Source organism: Patagioenas fasciata, chromosome 3 (genome assembly GCF_037038585.1).
Source record: "Patagioenas fasciata isolate bPatFas1 chromosome 3, bPatFas1.hap1, whole genome shotgun sequence".
Classification (NCBI taxonomy): Eukaryota; Metazoa; Chordata; class Aves; order Columbiformes; family Columbidae; genus Patagioenas; species Patagioenas fasciata.
The window spans coordinates 42466076-42493125 of record NC_092522.1 but is presented as its reverse complement, the minus strand read 5'-3'; the positions used below and the strand labels follow the sequence as shown (position 1 = coordinate 42493125).

General features: G+C 35.7%; 1 protein-coding gene across 3 annotated transcripts in view; it reads left to right on the top strand.

Annotated features, from left to right (window-relative positions):
- Positions 1–27050, top strand: part of CNST (consortin, connexin sorting protein) — a 51728-nt gene that overhangs the window by 16351 nt on the left and 8327 nt on the right. For 2 of the 3 annotated variants that reach the window (XM_065833499.2, XM_071806195.1), the window contains exons 3-9: positions 5967–6163; positions 10089–10119; positions 12643–12729; positions 13189–13303; positions 15763–15784; positions 15966–16062; positions 20097–20968. In XM_065833499.2, coding sequence (XP_065689571.2) covers positions 5967–6163; positions 10089–10119; positions 12643–12729; positions 13189–13303; positions 15763–15784; positions 15966–16062; positions 20097–20968 — 1421 coding nt within the window. The remainder of the gene's footprint in view (positions 1–5966; positions 6164–10088; positions 10120–12642; positions 12730–13188; positions 13304–15762; positions 15785–15965; positions 16063–20096; positions 20969–27050) is intronic. The other variant, XM_071806196.1, reaches the window with a different exon arrangement.

The window sequence follows — 27050 nt, the reverse complement described above, 5'->3', positions numbered from 1 at the left end:
AGTATGAAATAAGTTGACCTTGGCCTGCTGCTGTCAAAATTTACTTAAATTTTTCAAAGCTTAATAGATAGTTCTAGGACATGCATTTTGGGTAATGAACCATTCAACAAATGTGTTTCTACCAATTTTTGATGTTACTTCTCCTTCAGATTGTTTGGATATGAATTGGATAAGGAGAATGTAAATCTTTATTACATATTCTTATTTGAGATGTTTCTTCCCTTTTTCAATGAGTAGGATTTGTCTGCATTAATAGAATGAGTTATTGTATTAGGTTTTTGCCGTGAATGATTAAGCTTATATGTCATAGTGCTGCAAATGTATTAATTAAAATCAGTGTGTTTCACTGCATAAGTATCTTTGGAAGTTACTTGGAACAACTGAATCATGCCTGCTTTTTTTCCCCCCATGTGTTGGTTTTTTCATTGAAAGACTGAGAAGATGGGGAATTTGGCTACTTAAAATAGTTTTAAAATACAGTTTTCCTGCTAAATGGCAAGACTTTTATGACCTAATCTGAGAAGGACTATAGAATACATAAAGAAAGGAAGGGAAGGAAGCCTTGCATTCCATATCTTGTATTTATAAGCAAAATCTAGAAGAGAAAAATTATATTTTGTAGTAGAGATAAGAGGATCCTGAAATCTGTCATTATAGGGAGAATGAGTTCTTATTAAATGATGCAGAAAGTAATTAAGTATGTATTTCAACTGTAGATTTAATGTTTAAAAATAGAAGAAAATATTTAACTGAAACAAGAGATTGGCAGAAGTAATTGAGAACCAGTCATCTGTATGACTGGAATAACAGAAAACAAGTTGATGAAATGTGATACAGATGTGTGAACAGAAGTGTCTGTAGCATGAGGAGAGGAAGAAAAAGGAAATTCACCCAAACACTGAAAGTTAAGCTTTGCCTGTATTCTCTCTCTGTTAGTTTGTATTGTTGATAAATGCAATCAGCTGATGCAGAAGTACCACAAAATGAGCTGTGCAAGGTAGGTGGCAATTTTAAGGCAGAAAGCTGAAATGTAGAAAATTTCATTGAAAGGATCTAGAGATGTAAAAACACACAACAAAGAACATCCTGCCTCCAAAACTTTTAAGAGTTTTGTTTAATTCTTATGAAAAAACTCTTACTACTTATTAATAAAGGACCTTGACTGTTTAGAAAGAAGATCAAAATATAAAATTACATTATATCGTGCATTGTTTATGGGCTAATTTACTTGTAGCTTTTTAGATATTCTCATATGATGGTTCTCCCATTTTCACACAACGTGGTGACTGTGTCACAATTTGTTGATGTTGCAAGTGTATTTATTTTAGTGAGAATCTTCCTTTTAATTTTTAACAACAGCTGTGTAAAACAATTCCCCAATATCCCTCTACATAGAAGAACCAAACTAGCTTTCTTGTCTTCATACAAATTCAGAGATAAAGGAGAGAATAATCAAACCAAAGAGGAAGATCCCTGAGTGGGTGACAGCAAAGCATCACACAGGCAAGCTGGAATCACAAACTAAATTAATGGATGGCGTGTATTACGGTGACTTTTTTTTTAATTTTTATTTTTAACTAATGAGAAATCATGGATGAGTTGCTTTGACTCACAGCTAAAGAAGAGATTTATGAATCTTCTTCTCTTTCCTGCTAAACTGTTAAATGTTGCCGTTCTGGAAAAGATATTTGATGTCAGTTGCCCATTCAGGACCTCCCCAAGTGGGAACTGATAGATTGTAATAGCTTACAGTGAATTTGTCACCTGGCTTACAGTTGGTTTTTTAGTCCATTTCAATGTCCTGGAGTAAGTAGTTCCAAGATTTCACCTACGCATCGTTTGGAGAAGCACTTCCTTTTAGCTGTCTTGATGCTGTAGTAGATGTATGAGTGAATAGACACATTTGGGAGCTTCCAGATCCCAAATTTCTCTCACATTCTTTTTGTATACTAATAGTAGTTTTGAATAGACTATGATGATATCTCTTTAAAGAGGACACTGGTGATCAAAGAAGTGATGTAAATTTAAATTGACAAATTTAAGCTTTGGTGATTATTCATGCTTGGATTCCTTGTAATGAATCGTACTAACTTTAGTGCAGTAGAAATAGTGATTCATGAAGTGTCATCTGCTTCAATGTATTTTTGTAAATGTGGACTTCAAATTATCCCTGTTCTCTGAAAATATTTTCATCTTTTTCTGAAAGATCAGTGCTGGCATAACTAGTGACTTAATATTGTAAAAATCACGCTGTGTAATTCCTTAACGTAGTATAGCGTGGTAACTTGCACTTAATAATTTTTCCCCAAGTTAAGTTCTGCAATGTACGTTTTTTCTGTAAATTATTCGACTTCTTTCTTGAAGCAGCTTGAAGGTGTGAGAAGAAAATTGAGTGGTTGGGGTGGATTTGATGTTGCAGCAAATGAAATATATGAATATAAACTGGTCAAATTATAAAAATAGTCAAGCTATATTATTTTATTTAGTGTTCTGTGCTGCACTAAACAAGATTTTGAGCTTGCTCAGTTAGAGTTACATCTTTACCACCAACACTTCTGTGTTAAAATCTCTTTACTTAAAAATGAAATATACTTTAAAATGCTGGTCTTTTTTTTTTTTTTGGTAGTTCTTGAATTAATCAGCCTGAACCAGCTTTCCGGTACTGAGTACCAAAGAATGTTTTAGAAAAGAAAAAAGATTACCATATGTTTTCTGTACTAGAAACTTCTGTTACTGGTGACTTAAGCTAACAGTACTGTGTGTGAAAATTAAATGTCAATTAAAAAACAGAGGACAATATCCATAATTTTATTTTGATAACTTTATTTGGTACCAAATGCCTCATGCTTGCACTTCTGACTCATTCTCAGGCAGTTGGCACAACCATCTTAATTTTTTATATGTGCAGTACTGACAAAACAAAAAAGGTGAAACATTGAAAAATGCATTTGTCATTTTTATTCACAAGGTCTATCAAAATTGGAACTTTTTGCAATCATGGGGCTGCTTCTGTGAACTCTTAGGGAAATTTTGAGAAAATTTGCTTCTCTGCATGCTTTAGGAAACATTGGCACACTCAACTAGCCATCAAAGATGTCAGTTGAAACCTCTGTGAGTCTGACAGAGCAGAAGCATGAACCCGGCTCTCTGCCATGTTCCTAGAGAGTGCTCTGCCCACTGGAGAGTTCATATGTTCTGTGGTTTTTTTCACACTTATTAAATAAAGGCTTTGGTTCCATTCTAGTATGGAACAAGATGTTTTTTTAAATATGAATGCTTTGCAAATTGAAATCTTAAGCCTTGCTTCCTAAAATATCAGAAATATATATATAACTCTTTAGTAAAAAAAAAAAAAACAAAAACAAAAACCAAAAAACTACTTGAAACAGTAAGGTTGGTTGATTCCAGGAAAAAAGCAGTGTTCTGTGCCCTTTTCATGAACATGGAGAAAAAATAAATAAGTAGGGATCTTATTTTATCATAAAGGTGTTATGGGCTAGCATTATTGTTACTACCTCAGGAAAAGCTCTTGGTTATAGTGCTGCCAAGGCACAAATGCTGTATTGTGTTTAAAATAGAACAAGGTAGTACTAACCTGAATGTCTGTAAGGCATTGCTTCCAAATCAGGGGGTAATTTGAGGGTAGAATTTTATTCCAAGTGAATGACAGCTCGACTATATGAAGCAAGAGACCCTCAAGATAATAGGCTCCAACCATTAACCCAACACTGTCACTAAGCTATGTCCCTAAGAACCTCATCTACATGTCTTTTAAACATCTCCAGGAACGGTGACTCCACCACTTCCCTGGGCAGCCTGTTCCAATGCTTGACAATCCTTTCCATGAAGAATTTTTTTCCTAATATCCAATCCAAACCTTGGCGCAACTTGAGGCAACTTGACAGTCACTATTGAGCATGTTTCATTTGATGTTCATGTTTTGATATGACAAGTGATTATTAAATACTTCATAAAGTGCAATTTGAACTGGCTTCTTTTTTTTGTTTGTTTTTTCTTTCTTTTTTTTCTTTTTTTTCTTGCTAAACAAAAAAGTTTGCCAGAACATGTAGACCCTCTTTTCTGGTTTCACGATCATGTGGTGAACAAAAAGCTGTATTTTTAAAGACAGCCATAACTGCATTCCTGAAAGTACTTCCTGGTTTGAATCTTGCATTCAGTTATTTCTTTGCTTGCTTTTCGCCCACAGCAAGCCCAAATAAATACTGGGAAAGCAGAGACACACATTAATATTGAAAAAGCAATGTTAAGTTAGACCCATATTTTGTCTGGCAATAAGCCCTGTGAAAATAGCCACCCACAGAGATTATTAGTACTCCTGACCTGGACAGTTTACTTAATAAAGAATTTAAAATAACCAAAAATAGAACAGCGGAGCCTTCAGTGGACAAGCCAATGCCTTTCTTAAGCCCTAAATCTTAAACCTGAATTGTCACTTTAGGGTTTCGCTTGCAAAGAACATGAGGGGTCTGAAATGTGCTGAGTGCCCAAGCTGTAGAAACAGAGTCAAAGTATGATGGTTACTTGAAACAGATCCCTTACATGTCTTACTTTTCAATGATAACATGATTTGCAGAAGTCAGGTGTATTAATAGTTGAGGAAGAATAAAGTACTCATCATAACTTGGGTTTATAAAAGTTTATTGTGCACATTTCAGTGGCCAAATTCTCTAAATTGTTTTTAAAAAATTACGGGTTATTCTTTCTTAAGTTCAGTCCTATGTAAATGTGTCAAATTCAATGTTGTTTTATAAAAAACAAAAGTTCACGAACTGATGGAATAAACTGTAGTTTTCTGATTACTCTTAAGGCTGTGTGTTATAGGAAACCATCATTTATTGCTTTTATTCTCTGATCTTTGTGATTAAACTGGTCCAGTCTGTATATGGATATTTGTTTTCTCCCACTGCTACTGCCTGCTCTATACTTCTTCCCTAATCTCATTTAACATTTCCTGATAACCGTCATATTCGTGATCAGCAATATACTTCAAAAATGCATTTCTAACAATAAAATGTGAGATTTGCACCCAGAAAGTTTTTCCTGTAATATTTTTACATTATCCTTCATACATGTTGCCAGTCTTCCATGTGGACGTCTGACTTTTTCAACTTCTCTTCTGGAGGCTAAATTGAGCTCACAGATCCTTGTGTCGTGGTTACTGATGTAGACCACTACTACTAGCTCATTTGCCAAACTCTTGAGTAAACTATCCAGCTATCTAGGGGGGTCTTCCTTTTCACTCAGCAGGACAGTTGCCCTGGACATCTGTCCCCCACAATAGAATCCCCCACTGTCATCATCTGCTTCTTTTTATCCTTTAAGATCCTGTAATCACTGCGAGGAATCACTTTGTTATCATCTGAAGAACAGGTCAAATTGTACATCCTTCCTTCCCAGGACTTCTCCCTGTACAACCTCCTTGGCAGGAGTGAAGAGACCAACTGAGAACGTCATTCACACTCTCCTTGCCTACCTTCTGTTTTACCTTTTTGAGTAAAACTGTGTTGCAAACAACCGTGCTTTCTGCCTCTGCTGTTATTACAGTTCAGTCTTAACACAGAAATTTGTCTGCTTGGATCAAAGTATTTATTTTTTTAGCTGAAACTGTAGCAACAGGCACAAAGCTTTTTATTTTAGGTCATCCTGGTCTTTTATTAATAACTTTGTAGAGCAGTTTAGATTAGGTGGGGTTTTTTTTGCTCCAAGTTAAACTCAAGTACCAGGTAGATATGTACAAAATTATCTAATGTATGTTATTGTGTTTTTTCAGGTTGATAAGATGACAGACCTATCACAGCTAATTTTGACAACATCAGTATTTTGTTTACTTGCAGGGATGCTATTTAGATACTAGATTCCTATTCATAGTTTTGCATTGAAATTTCCTAAAAAAGTAACTTGATTTATTTTTTGAATCCTAACCGAAGTACTTGTTCTTTTCAAAGGAATTCCTACAGTGGGAACCACAGCAATCAAGGAGGAAAATACTCTCATTACAGATTCAGATTCTGTGCGTGTCGAAGGTGCTGTTGAAGCGAATGAAAACTTTCAACAAAAAGAAACATTGCAGTCTCTTTTCTCTTTGCTCCGTGAAGAGGTTGAGCAGATGGATTCAAAGATACTGCCCCTGTGTCTCCATCAGGTACTTCCTATGATTATGGGGTGTTGCAATTTTGTTTTTATTCGAGACCTTTATTCATTAGGAAAAAATGCATTAATTCAATATATGCAAATATTCATATCTGGACAGTGTATTTTGATGTGTAACAGGTGGTCATGGCAAATATCTTCTCTAAGGTCTTCTAATGTATCTTAAATTATTAATTACCTTGAAAGTATATTCTGCAGTTAAAGGAAACTCTTATGGATGGGCTTTCTAATTCCTCAAATGACTAAATTATAGTTTCACGGGAAGATTTAGGAAAATCACTTATTGACATATTTTAAACATGGTTTGTAAGACACTGGTATAGATACAAGACAGCTGATGCCTAAATAACATTTTAAATCTGGATTTTTTTTTTTACTGTTGCAGACTTCTTTCTAGCATGAATACTGAGAGTCAGGGTTTCTTAGATTAAGCTTTAGCACAGTTGCCACACCTGCGAGACCAAAGGTAATACTGTGCAATATGAAAAGCAGTCTTTTTTACTAACTGGACAGTAGGTTTTTTCTTTGAAGTTTCTTTGAAACTTACCATTAATGTAAACTATTTTTACTTTTAGCTATGCTGAATTTGGTGGTCATACAGGAACTGTGACAGCCCTGAGAGCAGAATCTGCATTTCCAGATTCAAAGCTGTAATCAAACACCATCTCTTTTTTTCCTAAGAAATATCAAGCATTTTGAATGGAGTTTTTGAAAGAAAGCTAACAGAACTTAAAAGGTCATAACACACTTTTTAATCTGAGGAAAAAATAAAGGATTTTAAATATAGTATTCATGTTTTCATCTAAAATGAGTCTTATGATTTTTTTTTCCATTTCCAGTGAATTAACCTCTCATCTTCAGTCTTCTTTTCAGATTGCTAGTACAGCCTGCCAGTAACTTTCTCTTACGCCAAGTCTAGCAAATACTCTTCTATCACATTCTCTTTTTATTTTGTATGACAATACTCAATGTAAAATAAAGAGCTATGTCAGATGTTCTCGAATATTAACAGTCGGCATTGTTAGTGGGAAGCCTTAATTAAATATTTAAAGGCTGTGGAATATTATGGGCTGTTCTAAGGGTTAACTTTTAATTAAAATAGGATGTAATTTTCTTCCTGTCTTGTTTAGTATTTGTTACAGGATCTAAGAAGTACTTAAATATATAAAAAACATAGATATAAAGCTTTGGAAACTCCAGAAATCCTTAGAATACTACTGTGGATAGCAGTCAAAATGTGCAATAAAAAAAGAACCTTAGAAGTCACTTACCAGTTTTCTTTGGGAGGTACTAGGCTCAGAATGGTTAGTAGTAAGGCTAAGAGCCAGGAATATGCAACATATAATCTAGACTCCTCTGTCAAGTCGCTGTCTTTTTTGAGCAATCATCTTTAGACATTTACAGAAGGTGCCCTCTTGTTAAGCCTTTCAAATTATGAGTACCTAAATTGATATGCCTCAAAGATTTTGAGACTGAATGTTTGTGTGCTCCCACAGAGTCATTGAAGTATCAGCTACAAGGTGTCTCAACCTGAATGTTCAAATATCAGGGTGCCTGCCATTATTGGACACGTGTTGCAAGCGTGGCCCTTGCCACACCACGCATTGCAAATAGGAAGACAACCAGGATTTGCTGACCCTGAAGATTGATTAGTTAATGCTTGCAAAGGTCACTGATGCTCCAGAGTTCTGTGGAACAAAGTATTTTTACTTCTGAGGTTTATGGTTTTTGTATTTTATTCTGTTCGCAAACAAAGCCACCAGGATTCCTCAGCTTTCTAGGGAAGCCCTGCCCAGTTTTCTAGCAATCACAAATAAGTTTTGTTGTTGCAAATCTCAAAGATTATTTGTCAACAGAGAGAAATTAGAAGAAAAACATGTTGGTTACCATGTTAGATTTTCTATACAGTGTTACACTTTTTCCTTTCCAGGTATCGGGTCTGTTTTTTCTGTGATACTCCTTACGACCAACTCTGAGTCAAAGTGAAATTCTGATTCTCATTAGAAGCATGCTCATTTTCTGACTGTCTTTGGTACTTGCTTTCTCTGAGCTGGTTGTATGGCCTCTAGTACAATGGTGTCTTTGCCCTTTTAGTCCAAGAAATCATCCTTTATGCCAGTTCTCAAGGCAGAGGGGGAAACACCTGATACTTTTACTTGATAAACAGAAAAATTATTTTTTCTAACTGGTATCTCAGCTTTTCTTCTAGAAGATCTGCCATTTCTGTGCTTGTAATTTTGGCTTTGAAATAGCTGGTTGAAAGCAAAAGCATCACTAGGAAGAGGATAGTAAATCTGTTTCAGTAGTCTGCAACTAAAATATGTAGCTTTGGTATGGCAATAACTTGGTATACAGGAACATAATTTTCTCTTATGTTTGCATGCCCATGTTCTTAGTTTATATGCAGCTTCTCAGTGTATAAACCCTTGGTGAGCATATATATACTGTTTCTTTTTGCAGTGATCTGTCAAAGATGGGTGTTATAAAATTACCCAGCCAGGGGTGAAGTTGTTTTTTCGGATGTTGCAGCTAAATATCTTGAATGCTTAGGCATAGAGATCCATTGTTCAACTCCTACCTATTGGTTAAGGTAACAGTTGTTAAAGCAGCTTTTAATGTCAGCTTAACATTTTGTTAAGCAAGTACGAGAGATTGACTTAGGTATTCAAGTATTTTATATGTAGTCTGTCTTATGTTCGATTTTCCTGGTCTTCAGTAACTGCTTTGGAATGATTTTTGTTTTCTGTATTCAACCTCATTAGCACTTGGAGCTCTAAATGCAACAGGAAAAATTTGCTTGTTTCTTGTGTTGACTCCCTGGTATTTCTTTGTTTTGACGTATCTATATTAACATCCATCTAAAAGAACAAGTCTTGAAGAATTGTATTTTTTTTTTTTTTGGTGGTTGTCTTTGGCAGAGCTGTCTTGTTAAAAATCCAATTTTAATTGTTCTATTATGGAAATGTCAGCCTAAGGAGGAAGAGCCTCGGATTTGTTCCATGTCATAACAACTATGGTGCAAATCAAAGAACTGCCATCTGGCTTAACTCCATGACTTGCTCTCTTGTTGAAGACCTTCAGATATCAAGATGTTAGGCTTAGTGAACTGACACATGAGGTAGAGGATCTTTAAATATTTTTAACACAGCAGAGCAACTTCAGGAAAGGAAGTGGCAGAAGTCCGCTGCAATGGTGCTGCCTGGCTTCTGTGAGTGGACTAGGAGTAATACAGAAAAAAATTCAGAATTTGAGTGCTTTTATGTTTATCTCATGAATTTCAAATATTCATATTGTAAATATTTCAAATTCTATGTACTTTAAATTTTTTTTAATATAAACAGGAAGGTTGTTGGTATGTCTGACACTATGATAGGTGGTATTTTTAGTCTTTTATCAAAAGATTGTTCTTTTCTTATCAGTAAGGAAACCTTCATTTCTCCATTTTATCACATTGCACTGTAATGCTCAGGAGAACTCAGCAATGACTGTAATTTGATCAAACATAAGGAAGCAATGATCAGTAACAAAATTAAAAACTAAAAACAGAATTAAAACTCTTCAACTCATATCAGTAAACATGGTACTTCTGTTCTAGGTAATTTTAAAACTTTCTAATATGATCACGAGAAAGGTTTCTGAAATAATTGTTTGTTGTAACAGCATAAAACCCAGCTAACATTTGGGCAAATCCATTTGTGTGAGAGGACTTAATATCATGCAACAAAGAAATGTTATTTTTAAACATCTTTCCTAGAATAAGAATACACATATTCAGTCTCAACATTTGTATTTTACCCAAACTAAATGTGAACTTGCAAAACAGATCTCTAAAGCTGTTATAAAAAGATTGTATTTTATCCTTACCACTCTCATGAGAACTACAGAATCCTATTTTTATTTTTTTTTTACTTTTGCAGATAGCCGAGACCTATTTTCAAGAGGAAGAATGTATCCTTTTACTTGCAGAAATTTTTACGCGTTATTAAGATGATCTGGCATGATGAAATATAAAAGAATAATGCTTTACTGTTGACTCACAGGTTGTGGGACAGGGTTACAAAGAAGTAAACAGCCGTAATTTACCTATGAGTGAGTCCGCAATGTGTTTGCATGTCCTTCTTAATCAGACAGCTGGAATATGAGTTAAGTAATAAATCCACTTCTGAAAGTTGTACTGATACAATCATCAGTAGCTGTGCACAAACAAGGAAGTAAGAAAATGTTTTCAAAGAACTTCTGGTTTTGTAGGATAAGTTCTGTTCTAAGTATTATTAACTAGGAATACGTCCGATCTAGATAGGGTGTGTTTTCTATTATATCAAATAGGGCACTGTTATAGTAAGAAGAAAATTATCACAACAGTTGATTAGAATATGTACTACGAGTGTCTAGATTAGAATAAAAATACCAAACACAGTGAGCTAAGGGAGATCAGCAATCTTCAAACAACAGCAACATGTTGTTTTGCAAATGCTAATTAGTCAAAATCGTATCAAGATGGTTTGAGAAACTGTCGTAGGAAACTGGCTAATTACTTCTGGGAACAGCTAGTTCCATGGTTCAGTTTATTTTGATTTGTTCCTAGATAATATAAATAAGTTTGTTCAAAAAGTTATAATAGTTGAGCTGCTGCTAATTACTCTACTATGTTTCACTAATTGTGGGAGAGAATAATCATATTAAACCATGAAGTGAAATTATGTTTTTAGAAAAGGTGGACAAGGTATTCCTCCATTTGTTTTTAAGGGAAAAGGATCAGACTAAAAAGAAGGGTCAAGAGTGGTAAGCCCTTAAGGTATAAGTGATTCACTACGATGCATCATAAATTATGTAATCTGTTACAAACAAAATACGGCAAATAGGCAATTATCATGGTTAAATAACAAAGCATAAGAAACCTGGAAAGGTATCCTTGAAACTTAGCCAAATTATTTCAGCCTGTAGTACAAAACCAGATAAATAACTGTCATAATATTATAAAAACAATACATAAAGTAAGATATCCACCACTGTCTTAGAAGACAGTACTTCTGGCTTGGTCATCCTCATTCAATAGTATCTGTCTGAAAATCAAAAATATGCAGCACAAAGTAAAGGCATGGAAAATGTCTGTAGTAAATGATGGCTCTGCAGGGGGAAATGCATTCAATAGCATGATAGACAGTTTTTCTTTCATAGAAGTTGCTTTAATTGAAGGGCATTGTATTTAAAGCTGACCAAAGGAAATACTTTTAATGCAGTGTACACCTGATGTGTGGAATTCAACACCACTGTATAATACATATTTATGAAGGATATCTCTTCTGTACTTGCAACCGTCAGTTTCCTGAGGTTAATAAAGAACTAACTTGATCATGTTGCATTGTATTAATTATCCATGACAGACATTGTAATTCATCCAGTGTAGAACTTCATATTAACAATAATTCAGGGCTTGTTGCTGTGGTCCTCTAAGGTTATCTCTCTGATCTGTAATCCTGTTTCTAAGAACAGATTTCTTGAAGGCAGGGAATATTCTTTCCATTGATATTGTTGTTCATAAGCCATGCTATGTATATGTTGCATGATGTTAACAAGAATAACAAATACTGGTTGTGTTTTTGTAATAATTACCCCAGTATTTTAATGATCATGAATAATGGAATATATTTTTTCTGTATTACTAAAACCCTCATTCACTATACTAATAACCTCATAGTAACGTACAATCAGATTTCAAATAGCTGGCAAAACACGGCTTTAAACGGAACAACTAATAATTCAGGCTTCATGGGTCTGGAGTTATCATGACTATTACAAAATAAATAAATATCAGTATAACTTTGTGAACATCTTGATAACCCTAAGGGAGGCAGAAGAGATTTTAGCATAGAAGAAAAATAAGCAGAATTTTTAGAAAGAAGAAAAAAGTTGAACTCAGCTGTACATCAGTGTTGGATACAATGATTGAAAAGGAGGAGGGTATTTATTGCAAGTTTGAGTTGGGGTAATTTTTTAAATACAATCTCCAGCTGGTCAGTGGAAAGGAGACATATTTTCAATTAGTTGTGGTTATTGACATATATTTGTATTTCTTGATATACACATACTGCTATTTGTGTAATTGTTTTGCTTTTCATTTCCCAGAGATTTTGTTTTCTGATAAGAGTTGTCAGCATAACAGTATTTTGCTCATTTCTTTTCTAGAACTTTTGCTGGACTTAAGGCATGTCGGAAGGGGTAACTGCTGAAGAGAATCGGGTTTTCATTTTTGGAACTTTTCTCAGGTTATTTTACTTCTTACTTTCTGTTTTCATGTCTGCTATTGTTTTCTTCCTTACACAGAAATCTGGATGCTAGCCGTTATTCATTTTGATTCAGTTATGTCAAATTCCAGGTACATGATGATTGGCCTTTCAAATATGGTGCCAAATATAAATAAGTCATTACATGTCCATACATGTATGCATTTTTCTTTAACCTTGCATCCAGATGAAAAGGCAATGAAATTCATTCAGCTTGAACGACTGTATCATGAGCAGCTGCTTGCAAATCTTTCTTCCATACAAGAGCAGTGGGGTGAGTACAGGTTAAACTGATATGGTAGAAGAAAGAGTTAATTTGTTTTGTTTTTCTAAATAATGCAGTATAGCTTTTTACAGCTTAAAAATGTTACATAGCAAAAGCAGCATTTATATCAGAATTTCTGTGAGCTTGTTACAAGAAAAGGTTTCTTCCCACACTTTTTGTGAAACAGGTGCAAATGGTTCATCGTTCTTTATTCTGTTAATTGAGACTTTGAGCCACAGTTGTTCTGAGCTTATTTTTGGTTTAGACTTAGTGAATCTGGCGTGATGAAAAGAAAGTATATTGTGAAAATATACAGTGCCTTTTTTGCATAGTCTAAAACAAGATTGTGGAGCATACACAGAAGTGTTGTCAAGATTTCTCCATTAATTAGTTTCATGTATATGTTTAATGTTAAGCAAATACTATTTTTATAATACTTTGAGTAAAAATGATTTTTATTTTATTTAGAAAGAAAATGGAAAACAGCAGTTCCTGGTCCAGTTACAGCACTGAGAAATTCAGCTAAAGAACTGAGTGGTGAAGAATTAGAAAAGCTGACTAGAGTTTGCTCTTCTCATCAACAGTAAGTATAAGAATGTATTTTGACTTTTGCAGTACTAATACATTAACACAGCTGTTGTCTGCTTGCCAGTATAGGTCAATCTCAAAATAAAAGTTGCACCTCATTGATTTCAGTGAATTTGGTTATAAAGTGGTTGTTCTTTTTGATATGTGACTGAAATGTTTTTGTTACCATCAACTTTCACAGTGTGTTAATGCAGTTTGAGGAATGTATAGGGACTAGATCTGACCTGTTTTCATCAAACCATTTGTTTGCCAGAAATGGAGTTTTGAGTTAATTTGTGAGCATTTTCAGCCAAAGCGAAAACTGAGTAGTGTTAATTTAGGAAGAGAGAAAGACTGTAAATGATGGTGGTTATGTCTATACCTATTGTTTTAATCACTGTTTTTAAATTCAATTGCCCAGCATCTCAGACTCCAGCACTCACATCTATGCAATGTGATTTTATTCCCAAATAGTAGTAGTTCCCCAGGAAGGCAGTATTCTGAAAAGTAGTGAAATCTTAGTTTGTAACTGCTTTCCGTGATTCAGCAGCCTCCTGAATCAGTATGTCACAGTATCACCAACTTTTGGACAGTGCCCAGGGTGCTATTCTGGGCAGTAACACAGATGGGATTGTAACCATCAGAAAGGAGAACTGTCATTTCTTGGGTGAAAGACCTACCTACTAGATGTTGAGTTTAGGGACGGATGGAAAAAATTATACCGGCTGCCCCTGAAAAATGATCAGTCAACAATAATAAGGAAACTAATAATATTTAAAGGCTGTGAAAAGATCAGCCTGTGACAGGGGAGATGCTCTTAATCAGATGGGGAGAGAGAACTTTTTCAAATGCATTTGTATTGGCTTAGTCAGTCTGGCTGTAATAAAAACCAAAATGCTTCTGTTGTTCATAGAGAGTATGATTTGTCTTCCACGTTTTTTTCTTCTGGGTGACCGTACAGAAGTTTGAAAACATGCATGTTGCCAGAACCTGGGCAGGGATTGTTTATTTGTAGTCTGAAGACATTTGGGAGGGAACCCCTGGAGAGCATACTCCTGTGTTTCCACAGAAGGAGGAGGCAGCTCTAGCACCATAGCTGCATGTTTACACCCACAGCCTGCTGCTACTGCATGATCACACTCGGAGTGCCTGGAGGGTTCCTCAGCCTGCCTTTCCTCGCACATGACCTTGCAAGCCCATAGAAGGATTAAGATTCAAGTCTATTGCAATTTATATGCTGCAACAAGCAGCACCTCCCTATTGTGACCTTGATTGTCACTTTTTTGAGAATAACTCTGGTTTCTGCTTCTAAATCTTCCATGCAGCCTTACTTTAAAATACAAAATTTCAGTTATGTAACATCATTCCCACTTTTGACAAACCCTGCAACTTGATAAAAATTAAGGCTCATGTTCATTTGCCAGGATTGGTTCTCTGTGTTTAATATCATTACTGTTCCAAACTCTCTAGGCAAAAACCTGTTTGTTTTTATTGTTTCATATGTTTTTTTTTTTTCCCTAAGCTTTAATCGCAATTTATTTTGTAGTTAAAATTATACTTTACTTTTTAATGAATAACATGCAGGTCCCAGAAAATGTGGGCATTTTGCTTTTGTAATTGAAAGTAATATGACTTTTTCTGATACTCAAGGTCTACAGCTACATTCTAGACGTGTTTGTTCTTTAAAAGATAGTTTGGAGTATGCCTTATTGAAGTTTAAATGGTAAAAATTAAAAGTCAGTGCATCTGCCTGGGTTTTTTTCAAGAGTATGAACATCAGTGCTTTTCCCTCTTGTCTCTCCTACTTTTATTTTTTTTCAGTAGCTTTAAACAAAAAGTTTCACATTTTATCTTCATTGCTGTATGAAAGGCTGCAAGACAGATTGTACCTGATAAAACACATTCTGCATGAATCTCTACACAGTTTGCAGAGTCTGCAGTGACTGTTAGTGGTGCTGACTCACCTGTGAATCCCAGTACAATCTGTGGGAGCTCCTCTATCTTACATTACCCAGAAGATGTGTCCTAGTGTAAACCGTCTGTGAAAGGGAAATATATTTTATGGTTGTTTTGGTTTGGGTTTTTTCCCATTCCTCAATCTCTGTTATAGTGATTGGTATTTTTAATACTAGTAGATACTGAGTCCTTACACAGTTTTAAATGTTGTTAGAGTTCCTTCTGAGTATAAAGTTTTGCAGGAATTTAGACCGCTTGATATGTTGCAGTTAACTTTCTTCTGACTGCTTTCTCAATTAGGTGGAGCAATGTTTGGGCTAATTTGTCTTCTGATGATATTCACATATGGTACAGATCTGTGCTTGAAAGTACACTACCATGCTGACACCGTTTCAATGTAGGAAAAGTTCTGTGCTAATATTAGAGCAGAGCAAAGGCTTATAATATTTCACTGACATTTGTTATGAAGAATGTTGCTACTAAGTTGTTTAATTTATTTTTTTTTCTTTATTGCTGCAGGCCACAGGCATACAAAAATCAGGTAAGCAGCTGTTTAATTGAGTTCTGCTTTGTCAAAAAATGCTAATAAATATATTTTTAATATTATTAGGTACAGTTTTTCCAATTAAGTATAGAAACTGTTTGATGTTTGGTTGTCTCAAAAGGTCACAGTGTTCCTATTTAATTCCAAAAATTACAGGAAATACTATCATATTTTACAGCTAGTAGCTGCAGAAAATACGTGGGAAAGCAGTTGTTTGCTTCAGTTAATGGAATCAAAAAATGTAATGGAAAGAGAAGCTGCTGCTTTAAAATCAGGTATGTATGTACGTGTGTTTATGTTTGTTTTAAATATACTGTAATGACATAATCCTATAAATAATATGAAGGTATTTCGTTTGAAGCTACAGGATTTGTTAGATTCCCACAAATTAATCCATTTGTGCAAATGTTCATTTTTTTTCAAAACTGTACAATGGACATACTATGCTATTTTAATTAGTCATTGATATTCAGAATTGTAATTAAACTCTAACCTCCATCAAAAAGTCTTTTAAGTGTGCATGCATTTATAGCAGCCTACATAAGCTGCAAAACTGTGTAAAACTAGAGATAAGATACATAATTTGTATGTATAAAATATAAGGTAAACTGTCTGATCACAAATATTCTGAGTTGTGGCAATTTAGTATAGCTAATAGTATTAGTAGCTATTTTAAGTTACATATGATACACTGATTTTGAGACACATTTTTCTGTAACAACACAGAAAACTAGGAAGCTTTTATGGGGGACTTGATGAGAAAAACATGCTTCTGATAATTTTTTTCAGTATACACTTTTATGTCAGCTTCATTTTCCTCCTCCTGCCTTGAGGCAGTGGCTGTTTTGTTCTGAGTAATTTGCTAAAATCATTGGGTTCTTATGAAACATTTGCAAATTAATGAATTGTTAAAATGAAGACAGACGGGGAAAGAGCATTGGTACTACCAGGCTGTGCTTTCTCTCTCCTCTCTTTGAGCAAAAAGGTATTTTTTTTGCCATGTTCCAGTTTGCCAAAATTGGCCTAAACTTAGTACCTTTCCTTAAAAACAGCTAGAATTTCTTACAGTATGAGGGTTGGCCTGAGTGACCTCAGGAGGTCCCTTTCGAACCTAAACTATCAGCCAGGATGTTCAGGAGAATCAGGAATTAATGAACAGTCACAGTTCTCTACATGTGGGGATCTTCCTCATCTTCATCCTCTTTTACTTTGATCCCTCTATTGCTATTTCTCTGTTCTTGTAACCTAACTAAACACAAAACATTGAAAACACAAACCAAACATGTTCTACAACTCAGAATGCAGATCAAAAGAAACAAATGCTTTTTGGATAGCTGGAAATTCCCGTGGAAAAAATTTAGACACTTAGAGTTTTTTCATTTATTCCAAGCTGGGAACAAAAGCTTTCTGGAGAGTAGGATTTCTGAACATTTGAAACTTGTGAATTAAGGAGAATTTTGTGTCAATGTTAAAGTACTGTAGTAGAACACCGAGACATATTAAACTTACCGTGGAAGTAATTAATGGTGTAAATGGAATTTTTGTGCCTTTCTCTTAACTCATCAAAATGTTATGGAAATCTTTGGGTTCTTGTGAAACGCTTGTAAATTAGGGAAGCTATGTCATCCAATAGCAAGCAGTTCTGCTGAGAGTTTTCCAGCACAGCTTTTTCAATACAAAGATGCAAATATTTCGAGCCTAGCTCAAGTTTAAGTGCTTAAGATTTGCAAAAGGTGATTTTCACAAGATTAGCACGTTCGTGAGGATGCACCCTGCACCAGGTCTCTTGATCTGTTCAGGCAGTGTGTGGTCAGTTGACTACTGCTGCCCCTCACTGAGTCAACGCAGCAGCATCGCAGGCCGAACGCTGGTGTTGCAGTTAGAAGGTTGTGGGTAGGGAAGGCATCGGTATGAACTAATACAGAAATTGGACAAAGGTGATTTATAACTCTGAATTTGTATACACTGCTTAGTGTGGTGCAAAAAATATTTGAGGTGTGGCTGAGCGATCCAGCTCAGGACTAGAAGCAATATGGCAATTTGGGCATGGTTTTTGATTTTGCCTGAACACCAGCAGAATCCTATACTATAATAACCATAGAGTCTGTTCAGCATTAGCCTAAATGCATGGACCTTGTCATTGAAAACTTAGAATGTTTGTCTTCTGCTTTTTGGGTGTGTTTTTTTTCTCTGCATCATGAAAAATGAGAAGTAAATCTGTAAACTTTTTCTTCTCTTAGAAATTTATCTACCAATCTGCAGGGAGAGATACCTAATTTAGCTGCTGGTAGTGTTATAGAAGTATGACTCACAGTAAGACAGGAAAAGGAAATTTTCAAGTGGTTTGAAGACTGCCCTTTATTTCATGTGCTCAAAATAATAGTTTATCTAGTGATTATCAGTAAGAAGTAGTGTTAGATTATATGTAAATATATATATTACATTGTAGATTGTTGCATTATACTATGATAGCATCTTTGAAGTAAAATCACACTTCCTTACTAATCTAAAGCAGAAATTAATCCATTAATCTGTAGTTAGATAACAATGCCAGAATCATTTTTTACTTTCTTAGGAACAGATCCTTAAGCTCCAGGGACACCTTTCATGGTAAAGAATTTGATTTAATTTCCAATTCCATTTAATCTTTGTTGCAGTCGAAACTGCCAACAAAGATGCCTGTTGTAATGTGGATATATCCATTAAGAAAAATTGACAGATGGTAACAAAGTCTTGTACCACTAATACAGGCTGTGTTTGAACTCATGACCTATATGTGAAGGGCTCAGTACCCTGTTACAAATCCCTTGAGCTATCTACTCCTCTGTGTGTAATTTTCAAAAAATCCCTATTTCATACCGATTTTTTCTTACAATGTTTTACAGAAGTTAGACTCCCTGTACCCTTTCTTGCTGTTAATGTTGTTCTGATTTTTTTTTCTACATTTTGAGATGATTGGATATTCTCTTTTTCAATTTCCAAGCCTGTCTTTTCTATGCTACCTTGTATTTCGTTATCTTTCAAAATGGGGCTGGTTTATAATTTAATAAAATTGTTCAATACAATGAATTAATGCAAACATTTCTTTAAAGGCTAGTGAATGTGACCCTGTTTCATGTAACAACTTCAGGAAATTGCTTAGATTTTAAATGAGGTTTTGACAGGTGAAGAAGAAGAAGATTTACATGAAGATCTTCAGTCATTCTTGTGAGAACATATACTGTTAATAAGGGCATTGTTTGATCTCTTCGTTAATCTATTCATAAGACCCTTCTGCTTTTTGCTATGCACAAAAAACACAAATGTGTTTTCTAGAGGTATTAATTTGTTGTTTGAGGTTATTACTATTTCTGTAACAATAATCCTACTGTAATAATAGTCTTAACCTGGCTTTTATTAAAGTATGGAATAAAAGATAAGTTTCTGTCATAGGTAGCTTGCTTTGCTGTTCTAATTGCAAACACATCCTTTCTCTCTTCATAAACCTGAAAGAGGAGTTTTGGCTTTGAGCTTCTTGTAATGGCTAATGTCTAATAATTTTATTGACAGCTTGGGCTAACCATCTACTCCTTCATCAGCAAGTCATTGCCATAGTAGGTGAATTCACAAGCTATGTAGAATTCACCTTGTTTCTTTCTGAAATTTCAGATATGAAAAATCAGTCTTCATTTGTATTGTAAATGTGAACACAGAAATAATCTGTATCCAGTTGCATTTTTTAACATGTAAACTAACTTATGTATCCAAAAAGCAACATCTTTTTGTGCAGTCCGTTATGTAAAATATTCTAATGGGATATTTAATTCAGCATTAACCGAAGTAGTTAGTTACCCACTTAAAAGAATTGAATTTAAAATTTATTAAACTAGTATGATCTCAATCCCTGTGTGATAGATACAATGGCATCAAAATAGAGTTTTCTGTAATTAAGTGCATTTGTCTGTACTCCAGGCCTCCATGAGATGCACTCACATAAAATACGCCTTAGAAGAAATGTGGCTGTTCAGAAAGATAGTAACATACATATAGAGTTTGAAGTATGGGAGTGACTCTTTATAGGAGGGCACTAAAGCATGTGCTTTACCTGCAAGAATGTGTGCAAATACTTTGCTGAATCATGAGTCAGCTTTTCAGACCACTAACGAAAGTTTTATTCTGACTCTGGAGCATAAAATAACCTGCCCTTTATGCGAGTGCATTTTAAAGCATTAGGTTACAGTGTTATCAAATCACAGTATACTCTTTCCCCCCTGGGCTGATGCTTTGAATCATTTAAAAACACGGGAACTGTTTTTCCTGTTGCACTTAGGTACTGAAACTTGTCCTGGCATTGGACCAAAGAAAGAAGATAAACAGCGGAGCACTAGTTCTCCAGGTGAAAAACGAACTGAGAGACACACAGAGGCAGCAAGCGTTTGGGTAGCTGCAGGAAAGGACCACATGGAGGAGCAGCACTGCAGTGCTGAATCAACATTGGAGCCACACACCCAGTCCACAGGGACAGTGGGCAGGCCTTCTTCAGGCTGTTTGTCATCTGGGGATGCCAGTAAAGATAACAGTTTGCAGCCGACAGAAAGACAACTCTCTAAGGATGCAGAAAAAATAGAAGGCGCAGCTGGGGAGCCTGGAGTGAAACTCCCTCTTGAGCCAATGGTAGATGCTTTGGTTTTAACAGACGCTGATTCTATGCCTACTGATTTGGTTCCTGCTGATAAAGGTGTGCAAGCTGATAGAAATCTGCTCAGATCAAAACATGATGCTGACCCTTCAGAAATTACTAGTGGCCAGCCTGGAAACAGTAATTTAAAGCAGCAACAGAAACAGCCTGATGACGATAGATCTTCGCAGGACAGAACTGCATCAAATGTATGCTCTGGGTGTAATAAAGTGTCTGAGCATGAGAATACTGCCCATTTACAAGTATGCAAGGAAATACAGAGAACAGCAGGACAGGAGGAGAAAGTAAATAATGAAGAACAAGAAGATTTATTTCTCAGATTTTTGAATGGTAACATAATAGACACTGAAGAGTCATTTGCAAACTTAGGAAGCCAAGAGGACTTCGATGCTGTTCCAGATATTTCACCTGAACGAGCATCTTACAACTCACTGGAAGCTTTATCGCTAGATGACAGCTTTTCTTCTCTTGATGAACTTGCAAGAAGGATAGAGATTGCTGAGGTAAATACTGTGAATCCTATAAAATCTTCCATATTTATCTCAATTAAAATATTTTAGAAATTTACAGCTTCAAACTGTGATAAATATTCCTTCATATATCATTTTTTAACCTGTAAAGAAATCTATACTTATTAATTGTTCTGAGTAAATTCAGAAAAAAATATTTTACCTGTTTACCTCCTTCTCGACCAGCAGTGCTCTGTGTTTCTAAAAATTAGATTGGTTTTTACATATGAGTGTCAATGAATGTGAACAGCTTTTTTTTGGTTTTTTTTTTTTTTATTCTGACAGAGACTGTTAGGAGATGGGCTGACAGTTCCTTTTAAATCACAGTTTCATATCAGAGGTCAATATAATGCCTATGATGTAACATGTTTGTTTCTATTCATAGAATAAAATCTGCTTTTCAGTGCCTATTCTGTATAGGTGAGAACTACATATGTAATAAACTCTGTATATGAATGTATGGCTTCTAATTTTGCGAAGTTTAGGCAGTTTTGTGTTCAGCCAAAACTAAGAAAGAACTTTTAAGCCTGAAGTCACCTTTCTGCAGCGTTGCTCATAGACCACAACAAGGATGAGCGCTTCGTAAGCTAACTTTGTCTTCTGAAAATATAGAAGATATACTGCTTTGGGACTTTCTTGGAGCGCGTATGATGACATCTTCACTTTGTCTTCTGGTTGTGGTGCATTTGCAATCGTGGGACCTTAAAAGCTTTTTCTTTAAATGAAAAAATGAGATTATTGTGAAATGACACAGTTCCAGATGCTGGAGGGGGAACTCTTGTAAAAAGGTTTCTTCTTAGTTCATCTCTATTTTTAATGCATTTAACAGTACAACATCCCGTGGCAATAAAGTAACAGTACTTCTCTATAGATCAGAAGCTAATGCATAGAGAGCAAGAACCCGTGATTGCTGAGGGAGAGCAGCCAAGCAAGGAACTAAATACTGGGGATTCATGCTGATGTTATTACATTTGGCAAATTCTCCAGAGCTGGAAATGGACCTTTTTGTTTTTTCTCCCCACCTAAAGAGCTTCTTATCTCCTTTCCAAGATTATTCATTGTGACCTGTCCTAAAACACCTTGTCTTTCTGTGGGATGTCAGGAAGCACACCACATACCAGGACTGAGGGCCATATGCACAAAGATGTACACAAGCTCTTGCCAACATGCAGATGTGGAAGCCCATGTACATGTTCATACATGTAATCAAACTTTTGAACTAAATCCGTTGGCTTGTGGTCACTTAAAGGATGATTTTGAAGATGAGCATTTTGTTGACAGACTGTGCTAAGCCCATATACATGTACAACAGAAGAGTAAATTAAATATCGTCCCTCTGGATCAGTTTTCTTTTGAGCCCACTGCAAGTTCAGCATTTTAAGCTACAGGAGAGAACTGTTCAGTTTCATGTAAAAAAATCCTGAATTAATGCTATAGAAGCTGTTTTAAAATTGCTATGTTCATGCCATTTGCATTTTACAGGATGGGATGAGAAACAGCATATTGATACTGTTAGAAAGCTTATGCTTTACAGGGAATCTAGTTTCTTTTCTGGCTTGCTATCCCAGTGCTAAGACTTCCAGTACTCAGAGTCTCTGGCAAGGAAAAAGTGCCTTGAGCCTTTCCATAGCACTTTTTCTGGCCGTATAAAGCATAGTGTTGGCTAACACTGGTGGGAGTCTTTTTGAATTGTTCTTAACAAGAGGCCTGAGTTGTGTGTGAGCCAGGGGGGGTAAATCAGGGAGAAGAAGGATTAATTTCAGTACTGATTAAAATTTGTAATATGCAGCATCTGGGGCTGTTTTGCAATACCTGAAATTTCTCAGTGCGGCAGGGTGAGTTAAGGACAGCGCAGCAGATTGTATTGTTTCATTATACGCTTGTATTTTGCTTTTCCAGTTAATGTTACCAAATATTGTTGCCCTAGGGGTTGTTTTTCAGAAGTGGTGAGCACTTCCAGCTTGCCTGGAAGACACCAGGAACTGAGAGGGTTTGGCACCCCTGAGAAAGCAGTACTGTTAACTTGCTTTCACTGATACTGTTTTAGTACTAAAATAAGTATTAAAGTACTAAAAAAAGATTTGACTGATGGTTTGACAAGCAGACTGATCTTTGCACCCAGCCATAACATTTCTTCTTTTTTTGTCCTCCTGAAGCCTTTGAATTTGCATTGTTTGGGCTGTGGTCATCTGATAAGAGAACAATGTTTTCATACAGTGGTTCTGAAAAAAGCACCTAGAAAATGCAATGGTAGCACATGAATGAAATGAAATTAATTACATTAAATGTACCAACATGGCAGCAAAAAAAAAAAAAAAATCAATTTACTGTGCTAAAACATGTCATGAAATAAGTATTTACAAAATCACCACAAATAAGTTAGAATGGAAGGCAGAAGATTATTTTGAAATAAACAAGGTACAAAAATCATGTGGTAGGACAAAATTTCATTAATATTTTTAAATGGAGGTGTAATATTAATTTATTGAAAATGGAGAAAAGTACTTTTATATGTATTTACAGTTAAGAAGTTTTGTTTGACGTCATATTGAGATCAAAGAATCATCTCATGTAGTTGTCTAATTTAGATCCTTTATGTCACTTGCTTTTAGTCTACCATTTACAATTACTAATTACATGACTGAAAATCCACTAAATCCTGATTCTGGCTTTAAATAATAGCAAAACGGAAATACATATTGTAAGCATGCAGATGATGGAAAATCACTGTCATTTTATAGAAACTAGATTCATACAGCTAACAAAGAACTTTCAAGCACAGTTGACAGCAGCAGATATCAGAAGTGTATAACCTCTTCATAGATCTCTGCTGTCATTTCTGTGAGAATGAAATTATGTACAAGCAATCAAGCAAAAAAGTTCTGTTTTGCCACGTGAAATCAAAGTTTAGAACATAAGCCCTAATCTGAGTGACAGTTAGGGAAAACAGTAAAATCTTCATGTTTTTCCTTATTTGAAAATTATCATGTGAGGTTTTTTTCGTAAAGCAGAGACAATGAGACTGTCTACCATGACAAAAGGTACTAGCTTTCGGTTGGCACTTTTTGTACACCAAGACTTTAAAAAAGTACTGAGTACATAGTGACTAGTAGCTGATTTGATTGCAGAAACAAAGTCTCCGTCAATCTCTACTAGACCTGGAGACAGAGTCTCCCAGGGTGGCAGAGTCCTTGTTGAGATCCCCTGTTCTCTGGTATGGCTTGGGTCCTGTAGTTTTGAGTTTGCAAGAATTATAGAATAGAATCATGTAATAATTTCAGTTGGAAGAGACCCTCAGGATCATCGAGACTAACCATAACCTAATTATAGCACTAAACCACATCCCTAAGAACCTTGTCTAAATGCCTTTTAAACACCTCCAGGGATGGTGACTCCACCACTTCCCTGGGCAACCTGTTCCAATGCCTGACAAGCCTTTCCATGAAGAATTTTTCCTAATATCCAATCTAAACCTCCCCAACACAACTTGAGGCCATTTCCCCTTGTCCTAGTGCTTGCTACTTGGGAGAAGAGAACAACACCCTCCACGCTACAACCTCCTTTCAAGTAGTTGTAGACAGCAATAAGGTCTCCCCTCTGCCTCCTTTTCTCCAGGCTAAACAGCCCCAGTTCCATCAGCCACTTCTCATCAGACTTGTGCTCCAGGCCCCTCACCAGCTTCGTCAGCACCTCAATATCTTTCTTGTAGTGAGAGGCCCAAAACTGAACACAGTATTCAAGGTAAGGCCTCACCAGTGCCAAGTACAAGGGGATGATCACTTCTCTAGTCCTGCTGGCCACACTGTTTCTGATATAAGCCAGAATGCTGTTGGCCCTTTTGGCCACCTGGGCACAGAGCTGGCTCATGTTCAGTCATCTGTCAGTCAAAACCCCCAGATCCTTTTCCTCCAGACAGCTTCCCAGCCACGCTTCCTCAAGCCTGTAGAGCTGCCTGTGGTTGTTGTGACCCACGTGCCGGAGCCAGTGCTTGGCCTAATATTATGTATCCATATGAAATGCTTACAGGGTATCTGAGCTATTTGTTGGTATGTAAAGGGGCAAGCATATAAGCAGAAAAATGGTGCAAATCTGACGCCGTGGTACGAATACTGAATCTGCCAAGTTAGCTTCTTTTCAAAGTCATATTATTCATGTATCCAATATATTTTATTAGCAAAGGGGTTTGTCTGCTGCTTATAGCTTAACCCAAGGTAGTCTTGCTTTTTGTCAATTTGTTGTACAGTTCTGGATTACCACTTTAAAAAAATCTGGGATTGCTAGAAATAAAACTGTAGGCCTTTACCAAGTAACTTAATAAGGAATACATCCCACGGAAAGGTATACAAACAAAGCTCCTCCTTAAGTAGTTTTCTGCATTCAGACCAAAATACTTCATACAATGAACTTTTCTTCTGAAATCCCACTTTGCAGCCCCTTCAGTTTGGGGGGTTTTATTTGCTTCTGTATGCTACATATGATTCCAATAGTTAACTTTAATCCGTTTTCTCTCAGAGCTTGAAGTACAGGGCCTTATTTTCTTAGCAAAAGTATGTATAATGTAAGAAGGTTTTAAAATATTTTATTAGCAAATGCTGTTTTAAAAAGAGAAGAGACAGGTATTTTAATTAGAGCTTTTTTTTTTTTTCTTATTTTACAGCCAGGATATTAAACTTTATCCAAAAAAAGTATAAAACTTTTTCGAGAAGCAGAAAAACTTTGTGTTAATAGTGGTAAATAGAGAAAAGCTAAAACACTTAACAGAGTTTCAATTAACCAGCAGTCATTGCTGCTTTCCTTTTTGACTGTTGGTCAAAATGCCACCACATATCCATATGCCATTTGCAGTTCCTGTACAGTCATTATAAAAGTTCTGGTCAAAACACTTTGTGAGGGCCAGGAGAGATAAGTGAGTAAGCTCAGTTACACAGCTGTTCCCGAGACCATCTTTTGTTAATTATCTAACTTAGAATTAAGAAGAAGCCGTTTGCAGCCTGGTGCAAGCCTAGGTCTTTCCTCCTGTGGTTCAAGTCAAGCAGAGACTTGACTATGGTCAACTCTCTTAACTACAGTTCCCTCATTAACTTCCAATTTAAATAATGTATTCTGCCTTTTAAAATTCCTCCTGCCTTCTAAAGACTGGGATGGAAAACTTCAAGTCTTGCAAGGCAGCTAAGTCCCTCTCCTTGGATGTTTAATTAATGGGAGATGGAGCCAATACAATCAGTTTATATATTGCTTTGAAATCTTTCTAAATTACAGGTATGATAGAAAAATACATTTACAGTTGTTTTAATTGAACAAGATTTTATTTATAGCAAGACAGACCCTATTCTTACATGACAAACTTACAGTAATGACGTTTTTATGACTGAAAGTAAGAAAAATGTAGTGAAGTTTGCATTAAATAGTTTTGAGCTGCAACTGAGAATATGGTAGAAAAGAAGATGAAAATATTGCTTTATGCAGAATTCCATAAGTTTGAATTTTCATTTTAACAATAAAGTGTGTCCTGGTTACGAGGCATGGCTTTGTAGGTCCTCTGCAGAACAGAACATAAACCTTAATTATGTTACTTGTGAAATTCAAAGGCAGATGAAATATTCTAGGTGTGAATTACATCTCAGGTAAAGGGGGGACAATCTTAAAATGACAGTCTATGGCTATTGTTGGGACAAGAGAATAAGCCTAGCCACACTGATTTTTTTTTTTTTTTAATTCATAATCAAAAGCCCTTACTCTCCCTTTTTAAGCAAAAGAAGATATTCAGAGTAGAGAAAACTGTGCTGTGTCAATTAGTTCTTTATACTTTTAGAAGTAAATCCTGAAACCTAGCCATATATGCTGACAGGAAGAGTAAGTGAATCTCATTGTAGCAAGGCTTTCCTTTGCAAGCCTTTTACATAACTGTAATCATTGAAACACACATTTCCACATAATCCTGTCAGAGATCACCCTCTGATTTTAAGCTTGGAGAAGACAGAGCTTGTGATGCCGTCATTCTAAAAGTACCAAGAGCCACAATGAAGCATCTCAGTTTGAAATGGCAACTTGCAGAATGGCCCACCACATACTGATC